At 40.4% G+C, this 20,439-nt stretch overlaps 2 protein-coding genes across 12 annotated transcripts in view; both read left to right on the top strand.

Moving 5' to 3' along the window:
* Nucleotides 1-488: 488 nt before the first annotated feature.
* c9orf72 (C9orf72-SMCR8 complex subunit) lies at nt 489-13,992 on the top strand. Of its 2 annotated transcripts, none has more exons than XM_030044483.1 (10): nt 489-669; nt 1,600-2,113; nt 3,669-3,764; nt 4,169-4,233; nt 5,158-5,230; nt 6,294-6,410; nt 7,263-7,498; nt 8,174-8,231; nt 9,425-9,534; nt 13,268-13,992. In XM_030044483.1, the coding sequence occupies exons 2-10, from the start codon at nt 1,667-1,669 to the stop codon at nt 13,452-13,454; spliced, it is 1,389 nt and encodes a 462-aa protein (XP_029900343.1). In that variant the 5' UTR covers nt 489-669; nt 1,600-1,666; the 3' UTR covers nt 13,455-13,992. The 2 variants fall into 2 exon arrangements, with proteins under 2 accessions (XP_029900343.1, XP_029900345.1); XM_030044485.1 differs by lacking the exon at nt 13,268-13,992 and adding an exon at nt 9,816-9,982.
* Nucleotides 13,993-18,234: 4,242 nt separating this feature from the next.
* kiaa1109 (KIAA1109 ortholog) overlaps nt 18,235-20,439 on the top strand; it is a 107,820-nt gene continuing 105,615 nt past the window's right edge. For all 10 annotated transcript variants that reach the window (XM_030044471.1, XM_030044476.1, XM_030044473.1 and 7 more), the window contains exon 1: nt 18,235-18,374. The gene's annotated coding sequence lies outside the window, so the exon portion shown is untranslated. The remainder of the gene's footprint in view (nt 18,375-20,439) is intronic.

Here is a 20,439-nt window from a genome sequence, read left to right on the forward strand (position 1 = left end):
AAGTCCCTGCACCTTGCCAAACAAAACATAAATTCCTGTGTACAGCGATAACATTAACATTTTCCATGATTGCTGCGATGATGTGCATTTTTTAACATCATCTAAAGTATTTTGCTTGACCTTTGTATTTCATAATAATCACAAAAACTACAGGATTGAAGATTGATTTGAACTCACTCAAGCTTATGCATGGTGAGTGCCCCACCTCGTCCTACTGAGAACCTCCAATCCCTCCCATCACAGTTGTTTTGTTGCATTAGACTCACAGCTTCTCCAAGGGAAAGGAGTTAGGCACAAACAGAATGTTCTGCCTGCAAATGCATTCATTTATACCACCAGGCTGTATGTAAATGAATTTAAATCACTCATATTATGCAGGTGGGCGCCTGGAATAAAGATGACATCATCAATTTAGCATCCAGTGGAGTTTCTGCTTCGCCAGAGGGCGCTGTGCGTCTCTGCCAACGGCTGACGTAACCTGACGAAACGTGACGTACTAGGAAGTATGTTGTAGACAGCAATCCTCAGTGAGCTAACAGTTATATCACTAGTCACTGTTACATGGCATAATATTAATAATATAACGATGAAGGCTTTTCAATATCAGGGAGAAGTCTTGCTCTAGGAACGCCGTAAACTGCGGTTCAGCTTCAAAGACCAAACAAGAAGGTAAGGTACTTGTGGGAAGTCTGCGTTGTCATGTTTTAGCTATTTACTGCTTTGCTAGCGAGCTAGCCCATGGTCATCACTCTGTGTACAAATTACTAATCAAATTACTTCACCACCACATTCCTGACCATCTTTGTTCATTATTTGCTGTTGGAACACTGAGCCAGCAAGCTATAATACGGGACGATATTGCAGTATTTTACTCTTGGCAAAACTGTTGTCGATATTTGCTATGACCTGTAAAAATTATGTTTTCTTCAGACCGTTACACCTAATATGTCATAAATGTAGTTATTTAATTCTGATTTACGAATTGTCAGATGCACATACTTGGTAACATACGGCTTAGGTTCTCCACTTCGACTTGAATATGATCCACCAAGCAGCATTGGCTTCATTCAGCTTTTCACAATCCTCAGCCAAAACACAGCCTATAAGATACGCTTTAGCCACTATCTCGAAACAGTTGAAAGATATTTTTGGTTGTACTAAAGCGCTTTTAGCATATTATCTATATGCCGAATTTGACAGAAGTCCCTAAATAAGGGCAAGAAGTCTTATCCAATACTCTACGAGATATGTGCAGCTACCTGTAAGCAACGAAACATTAAATTGCTTCATTTTTAATAGAAGTTTCGTCTGCACAGGGGACATCGGAACTAATCGGGCCCACTGTTGGTGAAACTTTGAGCATAGTCAGAAAACAACTTATTGGAATATAAGAGGTGACCGCAGACCTAAAGGACGTAGACAATAAATCACTTTCACTTCCTCAGGATGCACTTGTTTCCTAAAAGTTATAACTGAAGTCAGGTGACAGTGGCTGTCAGCGTTTCCAGTAGCTGAGTGTTTTATCCAGAGCTGATGTGTAACTCTTATTGTTTTGTTGTCGGTTGTAGCTACAGCATTTACTCTGTATTTACAATGCAGGTTGACTGTCTCAACTCTGAGCTTGGCACCACTATCACCTTCACATAACCCGTCCCAAGTCACTGCCATGTCTTCCGGCTGTCCGCCCCAGTCACCTGCTGTGGCAAAGTCTGAGGTGCCAATAGAGGGGGAATGCCCACTGCTGGCTGCCACCTTTGCCTACTGGGACAACATCCTGGGCCCTCGGGTGCGCCACATCTGGGCCCCCAAGGGCGACCAAGCGTTGTTCCTCAGCGACGGAGAGATCACCTTTTTGGCCAATCACACGCTTAACGGGGAGATTCTGCGCAGCGCCGAGTGTGGCGCGGTGGATGTCAAGTTCTTCGTGCTGGCGGAGAAGGGCGTCATCATCGTGTCGCTGATCTTTGACGGGGAGCTGAAGGGGGACAAGAACACGTGCGCCTTGTCCATCATCCTGCCCCAGACTGAGCTGGCCTTCTACCTGCCGCTGCACACCATCTGTGTGGAGAGACTCAAACACGTGATCCGCAAGGGGCGCATTTGGATGCAGAAGGTACCCTACTACTGCTGCCATCCCCCCCCCCCCCCCCCCCCCCCCACACACACACACAATATATATTGCACCTATTGCATTTGTTGACCCACACAGGAAGAGTCAAAACATCAGTGTGAATGTCCTCGAGGTGCCCAAAAGCCCTTTCCAAGGACACACACACACACACACACACACACACATCCTGATCAATATTGTTACGGTTAACTAAAATTAAACTAAAAATCAAAACTATCTGTGAAAAAAACATTGTAGTTGACTGAAATAAAAATAAAATCCAGACAAGAAAAAAAACTAAAACTAATTGAAATGATATTGTGTATTTACAAAAACTAACAAAAATAAAACAAGAGTCTACAGAAAACGTCTTAATTATTGTCAAATTTGTCAACACAAACATGGGGATGCACTGGTGCATGTTTATTGAGACGGAGATGTCTACATGACTGTGCCTTCACTGTGCCCTCCACAATACTGACACTAATAGAAACTAAACTACAGATAGAGATTTTTAAACAATAAAAAATAAAATGAGACCAGCAAACCCATTCTGGTAACTAACTGAAAGTAAACTGAATTACAAACAAAAATTAGAAACTAAATAAAAGTAAAAACTAATGATAAATACAAAACTATAATAACTCTGACCTAACAAAATATGGTTATCTGTACGTGATACATCAAGAGAGTAATATCTTGCCGGCAGAGTGGAGTAAGTTAATTAGAGTAGAGCAGAAATCCAACAGCAGCAAAATACTGGGACAATAACATTTATGATTTTTCATTTGCTTTTTTTTTGGCTTGAGATCAAGGTTGTTCAGCCTTAATTGCTTAAATATGTTGTGGCACCAGTCACTTGTGTTGCAGCAGCATCGTCCATCGTTGAGCAGATCAAAACAGAGGTAAAATATAAAACCAGGGCATGGCCGTGAGAGTTAAGTCTTAAAGAAAGGCATTTCATGAAGTTAAAAATCTCAGTATATGGCCAAGCAAATATAGATAGATAGATAGATAGATAGATAGATAAATAGATACTTTATTCATCCCGAAGGAAATTCACAGTTTTCAGCAGTATCCACCAATTACAAGATTAAATAAATAAAAAATAAAGAATAAAAGATGACACTAGAGATCTAAAGATCTAAGTGTGCAAAAAAAAAAAAAAAAACAATGTGCAAAAAACTGTGTGCATAGATGTATACAAAAAAAAAATCACCACAAATATTGTGTTATTGTTACCAGTCAACATCTCGATCAACCCCCCTGCAGATATTTTGTGGTGATTTTTTTTTTTTTTTCATGCTATGGGTCAGTAAAACTCTCACTTCATGCCCTTTATAAGTGGCTTTCAAGGAGCTCACTTGGCAGTTTGTCTCAGCAGGGTTTGCCAGAACCAACACAAAATGTGTTCAGTGATCCGCGAGTGGGAAATTTCCTTTTTGCCCTCTGTCTAGGGAACAGGGTCGCTCAGCTAGTGCGAACCCCTCTCAAGTCGACTGGCTTTAGCATTCATGCAGTGCTAGTGTTGACTGGCTCTTGTTTTCCTCAACTTCAGGGCTACAACATCATCTCAGTGCTGAGCTCAGAGATCATCCCCATCATGGAGCTGCTGTCCTCCATGAAGACACACAGCGTGCCAGAGGAAATAGACGTGAGCAGCACACACATTTTTGGCAATGATCTTGTGTACATGATTGACATTTTCAACAAAGCGTCTGTCTCAATTACTGAAAATTTTCGTTATTTGAATAACACACTTGTTCAAATGGCCTTTATTTCCAAGGGGTTTAGAATATTTAGGCTCCTCTGTATATTACCTGCCAGAACGATTCACCAGTGTTGTGTTTGTTCCCTCTAATATGCAAATATGAGAAGAACGACACACACACAAGGTCCCCTAAAATCTATCCTGCTGTTTCTCTGCATTGTTACAAGATGATGTTTTGCATCTTGTTTTCATTGCGGCTCCTACAAATGCACCCATCAGCATTTTTTGCTCTTGTTGATGAAACCAATTTTTAAAATGACTCTTGTTGTTTCGCTCCTGCTGAGTAGATAAAAGACACCGTGCTAAATGATGATGACATCGGGGACAGCTGCCATGAGGATTTCCTCCACAAGTAAGCACTTTGGTACAGGCAGATGGAGACAGATGATGTACAATGCCCATTTAACACCCATCAACCTTCCAATGATGAGTAATCGCTCTCCACTTAGCCGAGGTTTCCTCAAGAGAGGGAGAAAAGCTAAAACTCAGTTAGCATGAGCGTCTGGAAAGTCCAATAGGGTGATGAGCCGACGGCTCACAGATAAACAGGATTATCTCGCCGTCCTATGGAGATGACAAATGATCTGTAAACTGGAACATATTTAATTGAATATGAAGCATACTGATGGCTGATGCAGTTTTTGAGTAGGGCGCAAATGACTAATTATGTGTGCATTATGATGGTATATTGTAGACATAACGCAGGATCAAATCACAACTTTTCACCCTTGCTATTTGGGCAAGTAGGGTAGAGGTCAGCTGGGCCAAAACAGGCTTTCTAAGCAAAAATGTACTTAACTTAAAACTTTTTTTTTTTTTTATCTAATTAATCATCTGTTAATTCCTTCCTTCCTAAGTTCCATCCACTCAGGAGAATTAATCCCTTCTGTGATCCACTGAGTAATACATTTTTATGACAAAGTCCGTGGCCCAGTGAAGTGGATTAGTTTTCTCAGGATATGGCCAAATGCTGGAATATGAGCCAAATTGCATAAGGTCGGAGGTAAATTTAATTTCCTGTTGGCACACAAATGATTTTAGAGGTGAATGCAAGTAAAATGCTCTCTTATTGAGGCAGGGATTTCTGGGCCAACGTAGCATTTCACTGGCCCAGAGCCCGTCATCTCTCTTAATTGTTCTCCTTCTGTAAAGCCTCATAAATGTTTGTAGGACACTGTGCGACTCTCTCAATCATTATGCCTAAAAGCCAGCATTAATTATTACAGTAATTGTAGCTGAGCTAATTGGCTCTGTTTTGCATGCCTTTGTGTTTCAGGGCCATCAGCTCTCATCTCCAGACCTGCGGCTGTTCAATGGTGGTTGGAAGCAACCCAGACAAAGTGAATAAGGTATCAACTGGCTACATACACGCACACACTTGTAGTGTATTGACACAATTGAAAATGTTTTGAAGTGTGTTACACGCTGTGATTTTAATGAGCCACACACCATCTTATGCACAAATTTCCCTATTTCCAACTCTGCTTTGACTCAAGAGTTTTGAGTGTCAGTGTGGGCATGGTAGGAAAACTGTTCACTTACAGTTTACTGTGTGACTGAGACAGCAACGCCAGAAGTGATGAAATGCACAATGACAAAGTTGCAAAAGAAAGTCTTTGCTGCTTTTGTTTGCTCAATGTCGCTTTGTAAAAACAAACAAGGAGTTGTTAACTGGCAAACATCTAGACATCCCATGCCATAAATTGGGTGTTTTAGAGGCCAAGGAGTCAATTACAATTGCAAACACTGTATTATCAAAAGCCTGCACACTCGTTCACACTGTTTTTGCCTTGAGGTCTGAATTGATCGTCCATTAAAGTGTGACTTCAGCCTCAGTTTCGGTCCCTCGCTTCCTACCACAGTAATCTGAAAAATAAACTGCACAACACTCGGCAGCGGGAGCAGCAGTCAAATCAATCTGATTACACTGAGTTAAATTAAACTACAGCACTACCAACACATCTAATGATGTTCACCTATTTTGATTTTTTTTACCCTGGAAAAAAGAGAGTAGTTGATAATACTACCCACAACATTGGGATATGCATTTATGTGAAGGTCCCACCTCGTATCGTGGTCTTCTATCTCAAAAAACACCTACATCTCATGTTTAACCATAACTTTTTAGTTTCATTTTTAAAGTCGCATTAGCAAAATTATGGCAAAAACAAAGAGGCCACTGATTTCTGATTATGTATTAACAATGGAAAACTGACTGTGCTGCATAAGCGTGAACACCCCTTATAATTGGGTTTGTAATTGTGTTGGCCTAAGACTAATTGCATTCTAAAGCTAATTTGCCTTCACCTGAAATCAATTGAATTGAATCTAATTAGGTGAGTTAAAAGCAGGATGTGCTGAAGGTTTGTGCGGTGCAGAGAGCTGGACTGTTTCTCTCTGTGTTGGCTGCAGATCGTGCGGACGCTCTGCCTCTTCCTCACCACAGCGGAGAGGAGGTGCTCGCGCCTCTGCAAGGCTGACTCTTCCTTCAAATACGACACGGGCCTGTTTGTTCAGGGCCTGCTCAAGGTAGCAGTGAACTCCTCTCATTACACATCTCTGTATGAATAAGGAGCCCCTGTGGCTGCCCGTTGTTTTCTTCCCTGTCTTTTGTTTGATGTTGTCCACTTTGTTGTTCTGACCTTGTTCCTTTCTGACCACAGATGAGTTTACCTAAATATTTTTCACCCACACATACATTACATACTGTAGTTTCATATTTATTTAATATCCTCTGAACAATAGCCTCTGGATGACATAGTTATACATTATTTCAGTTTGAGACTGAAGATGTTGAGCATATGTAAATATGTCTGGCTCTTGTTTTTCTAGTGTGTTCATACATCTCTGCTTTTTAAAATTTTGTTTTCTTTTTTTTTTTTTTTTTAACATTACAATCAATGAGGAACAGCTGTGCCTGGTGTCTTCTTAGGCACAAATGAGTGCTTTCTAAAGTTTAGGAAAGTTTTTAGAGGAGCAGCCATCTAATTACAGGGAAGAGGTGAACACCACACACTCAGCTGACAATTTGAGGCAACAAACAGCCAGAGTGAAAATGCAGAGAGGAGGGTGCAAATGTTAGAGGCGGTTGTTACTCTTCTCGAACAGAGTCAGTAGAGAGCACAATGGCTGCAGTAAGTGTTTGGCAGCTCTGTTAGTTGAGAGTGGCAGATGCTGCAGCTAGTCACAGTGAAAACAAAACACTTTGCACAACCCATTTTTTTTTTAATTGCCACAGAATGCAGCTGCTCTAGCTCTAGAAACAAGGCAGAATAGTGTGAATTTAAGTTTAGTGTGCGAAAACCAGTCATAGTGGGTTGTAAGACACACACAGGTTCTCAAGCTGGACCCTAACTGTTATGTTTTTTTTTCTCATGCCAGGACTCCATGGGCAGCTTCGTCCTGCCCTTCCGCCAGGTACTCTACTCTCCATACCCCACCACGCACATCGACGTCGACATCAACACGGTCAAGCAGATGCCGCCGTGCCACGAGCACACGTACAACCAGCGCCGCTACATGCGCTCGGAGCTGAGCGCACTCTGGCGGGCCGACAGCGAGGAGGACATTGCCCCCGATACGGTCATCCACACTGATGAAACCTTCACACCAGACCTGTAAGCCGTTTTCATATCCGTTGTTAAAGCATCATGCCAGTGATTCTGCACGTTCAGCATAATATCTACAAAATGTAAATACTTCACATCTCCGCTAATCTTTTCCCAAGGGAGGTGTATTTTAGAACTCTGATAGGATTTTTCCTCCCTTTTATCCAGCCATTGGTTTCCATTCATTTCACTATAATATGAAAATGAACTCTGAGAAACTTCAAATTTTCTTCACACAAGTAATAAAGTTGTCAACATTAATTTTTCTAAAAGCACGGTTGTGTTTTCATGAGTTGAAATTGGGCAGAGTGAAACAGTCTTCCTGCTGGAAAATTTTCTTTAAACAGCCCATTATCAGTTCTGTGGTTTATGACTGTTGACGACTTTGGCAGAACGTAAGGTGTGTGTTTCAACCAAAAGTCATTGCGATTGTATGTTGTGAAATCTCAAGTACACCCGTGTTATTTGCAAATGGTTTGTTGCAATGTGAAATACAGGCAGATTGTAGTAAGCAGGCCAAACATTCAAAATCACTGTTATGGTCCTTTTTAAAGAAGTTGCCAGTCTGCTTCCTTTTGTATAGACCAACTGTATCCTTTTTCTACTTATATTTAATCTTTTTTTAATTTACCTCTAAAATGTACAAAAACTCACCTCATAACCACGGCACTGTTTTTCTCACAGGAATATATTTCAAGATGTCACGCACAAAGACACTTTGGTGAAGTCATTCATAGATGAGGTAAGAATGGAGCAATATTCCTGAATTCTTAATGTTATTTGTACTGTGACTAAAATAATAAATCACCCCCAGTGTTGCAACGCAGCGCTTCAAATGCCAGGCTATTATTCCAGTCATTCTTGAGATAAATCAGCGAAGAAGTCTTAGAGGTCTGAGTCATATAGTTATTTGGCTGAAGGTGACATGATGGCAGCTGCAGAAATGGGAATCGTTCAAGTCACTTCTCCAACAAGTAATCTATTAGTCCTGTGGAAGAATGTCCCCGATGAAGTTGTTTACATTTAACATTAGGATCAGGAAGGTTTCTGTTCAAAAGCTGTAGTGACTTCTGAAATGGAATTTGTTCAAGAGATTATTTCTGGAACTTATGTCTTATTTTGCTGTATAGAGGCATGTTGGGGGTTTTAGTGATGTTTTAAAAACTGGCACCCATTGTTAAAGTTATTTATTTATTTATTTTCTGTGTATACATAGTAGCAATTATGTAATTATTCTCACTGTCTTAACTGAATGGTGCTATATTATCGAAAGACACATTGTATTAGCTTTAGCTTGGAATTTTCTGGGGCATTAGCTTTAATGCGATTCAGATATCTCTAATGACTGACTTCAGTCCTGCTTAGATTGGTTCCCCTTGGCTGTCCATATGATGAAGGAGTTTGTTCTTTATCGCAGTTTGAAGTAATGAGCATGTGATGGTGAAGACTAGCAGTGCTTTGTCATTCTGTTTGAAATCCATCACTGTGGAACATGGGCTGGGCAAACATTTGAGCCATTGCTGTGCCCCTCCTCCTCTTTCACTGATGTCGTCCCATATTTGTCTGGTGTGTTCTAGTTTAATGTCTGTATTATGTTTCTGCTACCAGTGGAATCTGTTGGGATATTGTTGCCATGAGGCGAATACCTTGTATCTCCAATACAGCAGGAGAAAAGAAAAACGCCTTTTCCATTGGATTTTGAAGGGGGCTCATAAATCTAAGGGGTGCAGAATTGGTCCCACAGAGGACCAACTAATCCGTCAACTGAAGCTGAAACATGAAAATCTCCAAACTTAAGAGTTACAAGGTTTTCCCAAGACAACAGTAATATGTTTCCACCTCAAGGTTAGGAGGAAGGAGGAGTGTGGATTATTTGAAACTATTCCAGCTGAGTCGTAGCCTTGACTAGTAATTGACGTCCCGTGTCGCACCCAGGTGTTCATGCTGAAGCCAGGTCTGTCCCTGCGGAGCACCTATCTAGCCCAGTTCCTGCTGCTGCTCCACAGGAAGGCCCTCACGCTGCTCAAGTACATCGAGGACGAAACGTAAGCTTTCAATAATAAGACTTTGAAAGAAGAATCAACCCAAAGCAGGAAAAAGATTTTCTGTGTTGCCGAAACCTCATTCCACTCACAAGCACAGTACAATCGCAGTCACAGCGTTCAATAGAACATCTCACAATACCAGTGTTGGGACTATTCGTTTTCATCCATACAGAATATAACATCCATCCAGAATATAATTTGAACAGGTGCTACCATGTGGTTCTGGTCCCTAAGATATTTGAAGCTACAGTGTGTGATTTTTTATTTTTATTTTTTTTAAGTTGGATTAGGCCTGTGGATAGTCTAGCCCAGATGGTCAAGTTCCTGCCCCAGCACCTGTCACTCATCTTGATAAGCTGTATACCCTGAAATGGCATCTGGCCTGATGCTGAGGAAACCATCATCCATAAAGCCACCACAAGCACTGAAGAAACAGATGGTGACTGTAGCCAGTATGCATTAAAAAAAAAAAGGAAAACAAAATGCTTATGTTGACTTTGTTAGTGAAGCTTTGCTGTTCCTTTCTTACTGCTTTCTGTCATTGTTAATATGAGTTCACCGTGCTGTGGCCCACCCACAGCAAGTGGCTTGGGCGCCAAAACATCATTGAAAAGGCAATTTCAGATAGAGAATTGTGGCATGTATGTTCAGGGTCACAGTCAGACACAGGCTCATAATGCATAACATATCATTTATTTATTGATGTTTTATTGTGAAAAGTTGCATTTTGTAGCTTTAAAGAGTTAATATCCTTTCATGCTTAGAAAAATGTCTTAAAATGTAGGAGAAGCCTAATTGGCTCAATTGATTATTTTTGCTGGCAGAGATTGCAGATATCGATCTCAGTGACTTAAAGAGGTACAAATTTGTACAGAGTTAAGCGATGGCTCATTTAGCAAGGGTTTCAGTGAATAAGAGTGCCGAATATTTTCATGTTGCACAAGCAGCTGGGTTAGCAGGGAAGTACATCATCATCTATGACAGAAGCCCGTACTCCTCATCTGTGCATTTGATTTAGATGCAAGGCAATACAGACGAGTAACTATGATTCAGCTGACTGCAGATTTAAGGCAAAAACAAAAACAGAAAATGTTGGTCGGGTTGTACTACAGAAACAATGGTAGTTTTTTATGCCAAGAAATGCACCTTACCGAGGAAAGTGGTGCAAAGAACACAGTGGTCTCCTGAGCAGTGTTTAAAAGTCACATGAGCAAAGGGGCGATTCGTCACCCTGGTCTCCACAAGTGAACTAGTACATGCATTGTTCTTGTTTTGCAAAGGGAAATGTTAATAGTTGCTGATATGGTGGCTCAGTTTCCATGATTGCAACCGCATTCACTGACAAATTCTCCCTTGCTGGCTGATGGCGTACACATCAGTGAAATCAGCTGTTGTAGTGTTTAGTTGGAATGAAAGCCTGCAGTTTTTGCAGGCTGCCAATTCATGAAAAGGCATTCTGACTGAATACATTCAGCCAGTGATGAGGGATTTCTGGAATGATGGGAATGGGGAGCTTTCAGAATGACTTTACAGAATCACAGGTACACAAAGAATTATACCTGGTTAATTGGTGCTGACATATTTGAAAGCACCTATGTAATGCAAAACCAACACAATAAGTGAAGAAAAAAAACTTGCTGAAACATAAACTTTTAAAAGACCTACTGTATTACAGTGGACACAACAAGAACACACGTTTTACACTGAGCTGTATATTCAGGATTTATTCTGCTTGTGTTGTCACAGATCTGCAAAGTGTAACAAGGTTGACATGTAGCAAAATATGGATAGATAGCCTGAATTGCCGAATTGTGTCAGTCCAAGGTGGGTGGGGTGGTGAGGAGAGTGTCTGATGTTAGGACAGTGTCTTGTTATAGTGTGTTGTATTGGCAATGATGGACCAGAACAGTTTTCCAGAGAGTCAGATGCCAAACTGGCTGAATAATGGGCATCAGTTCAGGATAATGATATCCCCATCCACATGGCATGACTGTTCACTAAAAGGCTTGCTGAGTAACAAAAAGATGGAAACCCCACGGCACAACCTTGGCAGTCACCACAGCTCAACTTCTAAGAGAATTGTTTTCATGACACCCGTTTGATCCCCAGCAGGAAATGCTTTTCTCTTGACCTCTCCACAGAGATCAGAGGTCAGAGTCTGCTACATAGCAGCACCCCTTGAGCTGGTAATGATCAGGGTCTTGCTCAAGGGCACTTGAGCAGGGTGGATGCTTGCTGACATGGCATTTAACCTGGGACTTCTCCCTGCCTTACAGCACCACCTGCCATGCTGCACAAAAATGCTTAGAAGTGTGGATTCCTCCCATGCAGTCGCAGAAACATAGGCTCAGGCTACACTGAAGCGGATTTGCTGACTTTTAAAGTCCCAACATGTTATTAAAACTTCGCATTTGGTGTTTCTGTTGTGGTGGCAGGTACAATTTTCTTATTATGTAGGAACAAACTGTGTGTGAGGGCCACATCACAGACATAAACCAAACCAGCAGGTTTGACCTTCAGCATCCATCACATCACAAACTTCCTCACTGGGGATTTTTCTCAGCTCCCTGTTCAAGATGTAGACATATTTCTAGGTCTGGTCACGCTCTTGTCCCATCTGGGCTACTGTAGCTCCCTCTTGGCTGGACTCCAGAAGTCTCAAGCTCCTAAAATTCATCCAGAAACGCTGCTACCCACCTAGTTGTCAGCCTCCCCACATTCTTCCATATCCCGCCCCCTGTGCTGACCTGGTCATCAGCCCATCTGGCCTTTACTCTTCTGGGCTCCCCAAAAGTTGAATGACCTTCCCACGCCATATAGGAGAGCAGTCACTCCCCATTTTCTGACAGTAATTGAAAACTTTAGCAAACACCTCACGTTCACCTCACCTCTACATGGAACTGATCTTTCCTTTCTCTGCACAATTCTTATTCATTCTTTATGCTGTAACAGAAATATTTAGGGACTCAAGAATATGTGTTTTGTTTGTTTGCTGTGACCCTTGCCATTGATCAGCTTACGTTTGCTTGCTTATAACAGTGAATTTGGAATTGCACTCTTCTTCTTTGTCTACTTTTAAATCTAGATAAAAGAGAAATACCTAACATGAATGTTATGATTCATTATTCATAATTTGTTTATATACTTGCTGTATGACAACTTTTACAATCAAAAATGTTCTGTTTTAAGAATTTTTAGAGGTTTTGATTAATTGTATTAAAACTGAATTTATTCCAACATTACATTATAAATATAAGAAGTGCAATGGGGCATTACCCTAATATGCAAGGATATAATACACTTTACATATAAAATATAATGCACCCATTGCAAGCAATAATATCTAAGTAAACAACTCTTACTTTCACTTTTTATTCTAATGCATGAAATATAGAAGCAAAGGAGCTGATTTGAATTCCAGCCCGTTCTTCATACATAGTAAATGACTGAACACATCTTCTCCAAGGACCTACGGCACTAGCATTAACATTTGTGTGGGAGCATAAAAATAGTCATGTTTATGGTGTTGCTAACATCCCGGGGTCTAAGAGCAACCTATTCTACAGGTGCCTCCACAACAGCATTTATGCTGAGTAGCCGTCCACCAGCAGCATACATAATTCACTGTGGCATGGCATTACTTGAGCATAGCTGAGAACCAACTAGCTGTAAATGCAAATCCTGAGTCAGAGTGCTCTAGGTTCTTAACAGTTACAACATGTTCCCATCACAGGCAGAAGGGGAAGAAGCCATTTCGTTCCTTGCGAAATTTGAAGACGGACCTGGACCTGACAGTGGAAGGAGACCTCAACATTGTCATGGCCCTGGCTGAAAAGCTGAGGGCAGGACTGCACTCTTTCGTGTTTGGGAAGCCGTTCTACACAAGCGTACAGGAGCGAGATGTGCTCATGAGCTTTTGACTGCACTTCACCTGCACTTTTTGCACGGAGAGTTTTTTGCGTAGACGCGGAATCTGTGCTTTATTGTCATTTATTTTATTGTTACTGTGAAAACAACCGGTGTTTTTCTGTTTTTCCTTGCACCACACAAGAACAAGATTTATTTGAACCACACTGACTAGTGGCTTCAAGTTGTGCATGCACATGTGTAAATCTTGTACAAGGCTGTGTCAGTCTGATTATTTGTGATCTGCTTTGCCAAGAAGATCATTTTGTTTTCCTTTAATGTCTTGATTAAGATGAGGCACTACTTCAGAGCCTGGTTGTGCTGCAGTAATAGACCTATCACATGTAATGTTTTTGTACTTTGCCTTGATTAATTGTAAACATAATGTGAACTTTTAAAGACTTAAATTAGTCTTTTGAGTGATGAAGTATTAATGTATTCCTTGCCTTCTGTTAATAGAGGGTCTGTATTAATTCATGATCTTGAAATTGGCTGAGGTGCTTTACAGAGCATTTGCAATTTATATTATATTTATTAAAACATGAGTCATTAGTGTGTTCAGTGCCTGTGTTTTACTATAACCTTGGTTGACCTTTGAACATTTGCCCCTTGATGTACCATTTTTTAAAAATTCAGTTTATACCTGTTTGTGCTGCATGTGAGGTGCAGATAAAGCCGCATCAGCAAAAGGTTCTGACTTGCGAAGCATGATTATGGCTTAGTTAAAAAGAGCAATCAATATCACTTTTCACTCTGTCTCTTGACGAAGCGGATCTGTGTTTGTACTAGACAATGACTGCCATCACTGAATACGTTGTCTGTTGTGTATGTGAAATGGATTTACATGATTTCTTGCCACAGCAACTAGCCTTACACAAGGGCAAAAACCTAAATGTACTGCTGTCTTAAACTCATATGGTTTTGTTTGTGTACTTTGAGTGTGCCTTCCAAAAAGGCAAATCATTTTCACCTTCTAATGTATGGAGCTGGTAATGATTTGTGCTGTACTACGTTTACCATAAATCAAACATTTCAAAAACATGGATGAACATTTTTTAACTGTATATCAACATGCCAGAGGACAAAGAATAATAAAATCTGTAATAACAAACTTTATGTATCATTTTTCACAGCACCAAAACTCTGCACCAAAACACGGTGTTACACTGGGCTTCATAAACAATAAACATGTCATACATTAATCAAAACTGGTTGCATAAGAATGAAAACAAAGAAGAAATCGAAACAAATGATATACATATCTTTTATTTTACAGTTTATGTGCAAAGTTAACATTTTTTGACAGGAAATTTTGATGTGATACCACCTTTCATTTAGTTCAAGATGTAGTGAAAAGTAATTGTAAAAAAAAAAAAAAAAAAAAAGATCATTTGCGATTTGTACTACACACACCTTTTGCAAATGTACAAAAATACCTATTGTAAAACAGGGGAAATCAAAATCAAAGTTTTACGCTTGATCGGGTTAATGGAATTGAGTGGGCCAAATAAACATCAGATTTATTCTTATACTGCAGAGGGTTTTAAGGACATTATCTATTGAGGACTTTATATCTTAAAGATGGATGAAGTTGCTAGTAACTGCCTTCAAGAGTTGCCAGTGCCACATTGGAAACATGTCTGGAGAAAGTTGTGACCAAGAGTAACCATATATAATGAAAAAGGTATTGGGCCTAGACTAGACCCTAGGGGTACACCACATGTCAGATATGCTGCAAGCAATGATAAATTAGCCAAGTACATCTCAACCAAAGCATTTTGAGAGCAAAAGCGACAGCACCCACTGAGATGTAAAAGATTAGAGTAAAATCACTTTCAGCAGTGGGGAGGAGATCATTACTAACTCTAATTAAGGCAGTTTATGTAGTGTGCAGTGCTCCAAAACCTAAGTGAAATTTCTCAAAGATGTGGTTATTTATAAATGACAGCATCCGAGAGGAAACTACTTTAAAAAAAAAAAAAAAAAACCTTTGGATAAAAAAGACAGTTCGAAGATCTGTCTATAATTGCCTCAAGCAAGAAGATCCCAATTACATGTCCTCAGGAGGGCCTTGAACTACCGCATGTTTAAAACAGGCGGGAAATGAACCAGAAGCCAAGGAGCTGTTAATTACTAAAGAATATCTAGAGCAACTGTTCCAAGGACCTCCTTTAGGAATTTAGATGGAATAACATTCAGAGGACAGGAAAAAGGAATTCATCTGAGATACAGTTTCCTTTACAGCTGCAACAGAGACAGTTTCAAACAGCTTGGTCTTGAGGGGAAGATCTTGATGGCTAGGGAAAGTCTAGAAGCTTGATGTTGGTGCACCTTTTTAGCAAAATGACTCACAAACTCCTTGTGCCTCTTCGGGGAAGCTTTGTTGTTGTGACTGAAGGAGGGATGACAACAGGCCATTACATTAAACAGGGCCCTGGAGCTGTGGCGATTTTTTTAGGCAAGAGAGAAAGACAGTTTTGCAGTTTTACTTTACTACTTATTTGATTGTTTTGAGATATGTAATGTGCTCGCCTTCTTTTATGTTCCACTGCGTTCTTTCCTTACAGCCTGAGCGATATTCTCATCAAGGCATGGAATAGATCTGCAATTACTTACAGAATCATTAGCACCTGTGGACCAGCTCCTCAGCGTGAAGTTGAGACATCCCAGTGGTACTGCTGCCAGCCGCAGCTGTGAGAGCATTACTGTTTTGAATAGCAGAGGGAAACATGTTGGTGCATGTGGGTGTGCTAGACTCAGAGGTGGATAGGGAAAACGAAGCCTCAACGATAACTGCCTTGTGGTTGGACACACTTTGCTTGTAAATTATTTGTGGTGTAACCATAATAGAACCGAGTCAAGGGGAATATTCCTTAGAATTTGTGTCCCAATTAATCGACTAAATAACTTGACTCAAAATATCTATAGTTGTAGTAAGAAATGTGCAACAAACATGGATAATGAAATCTCTAAGTATACACTAAATAAGCTAAAGCGTGTCTGTACACCAAGGCACAGTGTAAAGGGGCCTCAGGAGACACTCAACCATAACAAAAAAGCTGGAGGAAATGAAAATGCATTTGTACACATTCTTTTGAATGTACTGCTACCATTCCCAAGTAACCTGGATTGATGGAAATGAGAGAAACTTGTGTTCTTGTGTGATAAGATTTCACAGGAGGCTTAAAATCATGTTTGAATGCAGTATTTAAGGCAGCTGTATGGGGAACTGGCTGAATCTTGTTTTTGCAGGGTATTATTTTTGTAATCAGCCACCAGACAAACATTGCACTCTCTGTTTCAGTGCGACGGCAGGAAACGATTGCGTCAGTCCGCTTCCATTTCATTAGCTGCTTTGGGAAGAGCAACTGCAGAGGACACTGAATGACGTTTCCAAGAGGCTCCTCCTGGGTCCAGCACCTATCCTGTCTGAACACACTCATGTATCTCTGTAATTGGGCCAACAGTTCATTTTCCACAGCAGCAGACCTTTTTCACAGCAGCCGCTTCGACATGAACAGAAGGTTGAACACAAGGATGGCTAACATTAATGAAGGCTCTGTTCCATGTAGGTCTAACAGAGCTGGGCCCCTGCCACTATCGATGACTTTGGTATACCTAAATGGAACAGAGTCTTAATTGATGTCATTAGTAACACTGATGTTTACCTGCTCTTTCAACATGTTTGCTGTGTATATTATGATTTAAAACGTGGCAAAATTCATTGCCAATTTAGGCTCAGAGCAATAGAAAGTAAGATTGATCATTCCCCAGGATTTCTTCTCATGTGAATGAACCTCAATAGACCATTTTAATCTGCTAAACCTTTATATATTGGATGGTTGATATCTCACTTGGACTGATTATATATTGAAGCCATGGGAGTTATTACCCCATCCCAGCTGAGATTCTACAGCCAGAGCCTCTATGAAATATACCATGTTAATAACATACACCAAGGTTATTATTACATTAAAAACTAAAACTAGTGGTGAACTGAAATAAAAAGGAAAAACTAGACTTCCGAAAAAAAAAAAAAAAAAAAAAACTAAATGAAAGGATATACAAAACTAACTACAATAAAATAAAAATATACAGAACATATCTTTAGTTTTAGTCTTTGTCAGTTTGGTCAAATTTGTCAGGACATTTGTCTTCATGACATGACAGTCAGTTCCCTTCACAAAATGTTTGTATCGTAATGCTTATTCTGACTTTATTAAATCTTGCCCCTCACAAGCCCCCCCTTATTATAACAAAATAATAATAAGAATAAACCTCAAACTAATGCTTAAAGTAATAAAAACTAAACTAAAACTGAACAATTCTAAACAATAAAAACTAGACTAAACTGAGCAAATCATTCTAGAAACTAACTGAAACGAAGCTGAACTGACAACAAAAATAAAAACGAAATTAAAAAATAATAATAATAATAATGAAAAATACAAAACTGTAATAACTTTGACATACAATTGGCCGTCCGACAGTACTTTAGTAACTTTAGTAACTACCTGTTGCACACAGTTGAACTACTTGGTGACAAACTTTATGAAAACGAATTATTCTGCTGCATATTCAGTGTACAAGTGACATGATGAACAGGGATGTATCAGTACAGTATCAAAACAAACCCCTCCGCAGTCAAAACGCTCATGCTGATAGGTACAACTCACTGTCCATCATATGTGTCCGGTACCACGCTCATGCTTTCCTCTAATTGGCCAGTCTGCTCCTTGCTCTTGTTCCTATTGGTCGATTTCGTCAGCTGCCAGAACAGGAAGAGATGTCAACAGGCCGTCTGCCATGTAAATATTCAACAGAGGATGCAGCTCTTAGCTAGCGTTATCCCCATGTCTGAAACAACAAAAGGATAGCAACTCCTGGATAACTGGAGCAAAAATGAAACCCCATGCTGCGTCGAGGGCATCAAGGTATGTCGCAGTCCCTGCCGAGCGGCTTGTTTTTCCATTTTGAAGCAGGGAGAAGTTATTGGGTGCGGCCTGCTGTTGTATTAGGTTGCTAGCTAGCGTTAATGCTAACGTTATGATGCTTAGCCTAATAACTGTATTATCCACGAGCTAAAATGTCATTAGCAAGGCAGGTTGCTCGCTGCTATTAGCTGTATTGGATGCGGTCGTTGCCTGGTCCAGTGACAGTGTCAGAAAATGCTGCAGGCTGGGCTACAGTGTTGGTAAAACGGTGTGCCCAGGAACTACTGGAGATAATACTGTGGGCATTACTCAAGAGCTTGGTTCAACGACAGCGGTAGTTCGCTCCCCTTCACTTACATAGCTAGTAAACTTTAACTCTATGTAAGTTTAATCTGTATTGTGACTCACGGCAAAGTCAAAGTTGGTAAATTATGATGATGCTTGACCATATTAGCTAAGTTGTAGTACAAACTTCGAAGCTCGAAAAGTGGTAGGCTAGCCATAAAATACAACACAACGTGTGAAGCAAGACAAATGTTGTAATGTGAAGTCAAAGACAGGAATCGGCTAGTCCATACACGTACCATTCTCTCATATTGTCTTGGGAGGTAACTTTACTCTAAGCCAGCGTCCGTTAAAATTTTGCAGTTAAAAGTTTTCTCACAGCCTGACAAATGTATTTACAGGACTGTGTATAACTTTAGACGTTTTCTTATTTCTTAGGGTATGGCCTTCTATTCGGCATCCTAACGAAGAGGGAGCATCATTTTATTTCGGTAGTATAGCAACTTTCATTACTGGGTCGCCTGTCATTCTCACAGTTATCTGTCTTGAAGAGGCGGCATTTTTGACAATGGAGAACTGTGTGAATGGGTTCTTAAACGTTTAAAAAGAATCACAGTTCAGTGCTGCCATTCAGTGAGTGTTTGTGACCACATATGCTTGTTAGCACAAAGTGATAGTGGATTTTGCAGATAACCGCTTTAACCTTGAGCTACACACAGGTTCTTACCTTGAAATGAAAACCGAAAACATTTGGTATCTGCTGAGGCACTGGCACCACTAATCTCATCCCTCTGGAATGTGTCAACAGTCTGTGCTTACCTTGTCAGTATATCTGGCTTGTCAACTCTCTTGGAGTATTACTCTCAACCTGAACTTGTCTTTCAGTAATTAAGGAGCTTTGATCCATCCTGATGGACTAGTTTGAATCACAGTTATGCCGTACATGAGCTGTACTGCAGCGTACACACCTTCAGTGAGGATCAGGTCAGATTGTAGACTAAATGGTGGTTGTGAATTAAAAAAACTCAGCCAGATACTTTTTTATCTTTGAAATTAGAGGTGAACTCCTAAATGAGCATTGGCCTCCTGACTGATTGTTTGGCAGAGTAAACAAACCTGATCAAAAACAAACTGATCAGCATCTGGCAGGTAGCTGGTTGTATGTTCCCGTGGGCCAGAGCCTTTGTTTAATCAGAGAATGTCAAATTTAGGAAGCCACAACGTTTTGACTCGCTAGATGCATTGTTACAGAGAGCGAGAGAAGCAGTAATTCCATCAAAATAGAGTGCTGGGTTTAAGCTACATCTCTGGTTTTACAGCCAACGTGATTTAAGGTGGATTAGTTGAGGATTTGTGTGCGTGTGTTCAACAGTGCTAGAGCTTTTGATTTCCAAGCATGGGCTGACTATACTCAACTCACAACATACACTTGTTCCCACGTCCACAGTCCACACACGTGCTGGACCAGCACACACAAAACACAGTTTAATCCTTGCTGCAGAGGCAAAGTCCATCTCACAAAGCACAAGCGATCTTGTCATGTCATGTACAGTAGGTGCATGCACATTGTTGTGGTCACATGTAGCTGGTTTTGCGTGGCAAACATGTAGACTGAAGCTATGGATAAAGTAGGGTTTGCATTGTAGCATCCATCTTTATCTGTGTCGTTCAGGAGATGAGGGGTGACATGATGTGGATTTAATTAATGGATAATAAGTGAGACATGACAGGAATTTGTATTTTTGATTCTTAATTTTATTTATTTTTTCTGTCACTTTTG

The sequence above is a fragment of the Myripristis murdjan genome, chromosome 22 (assembly GCF_902150065.1).
Source record: "Myripristis murdjan chromosome 22, fMyrMur1.1, whole genome shotgun sequence".
Taxonomy (NCBI): domain Eukaryota; kingdom Metazoa; phylum Chordata; class Actinopteri; order Holocentriformes; family Holocentridae; genus Myripristis; species Myripristis murdjan.

Excerpts from the sequence above, each read along its gene's own strand:
- c9orf72 (XM_030044483.1), top strand. The coding sequence starts at position 1,667 with ATGTCTTCCGGCTGTCCGCCCCAGTCACCTGCTGTGGCAAAGTCTGAG. Across the intron at positions 5,231-6,293 it reads ACCCAGACAAAGTGAATAAG|ATCGTGCGGACGCTCTGCCT; the intron begins GTATCAACTGGC and ends TGTTGGCTGCAG. Across the intron at positions 9,535-13,267 it reads AAGTACATCGAGGACGAAAC|GCAGAAGGGGAAGAAGCCAT; the intron begins GTAAGCTTTCAA and ends TTCCCATCACAG.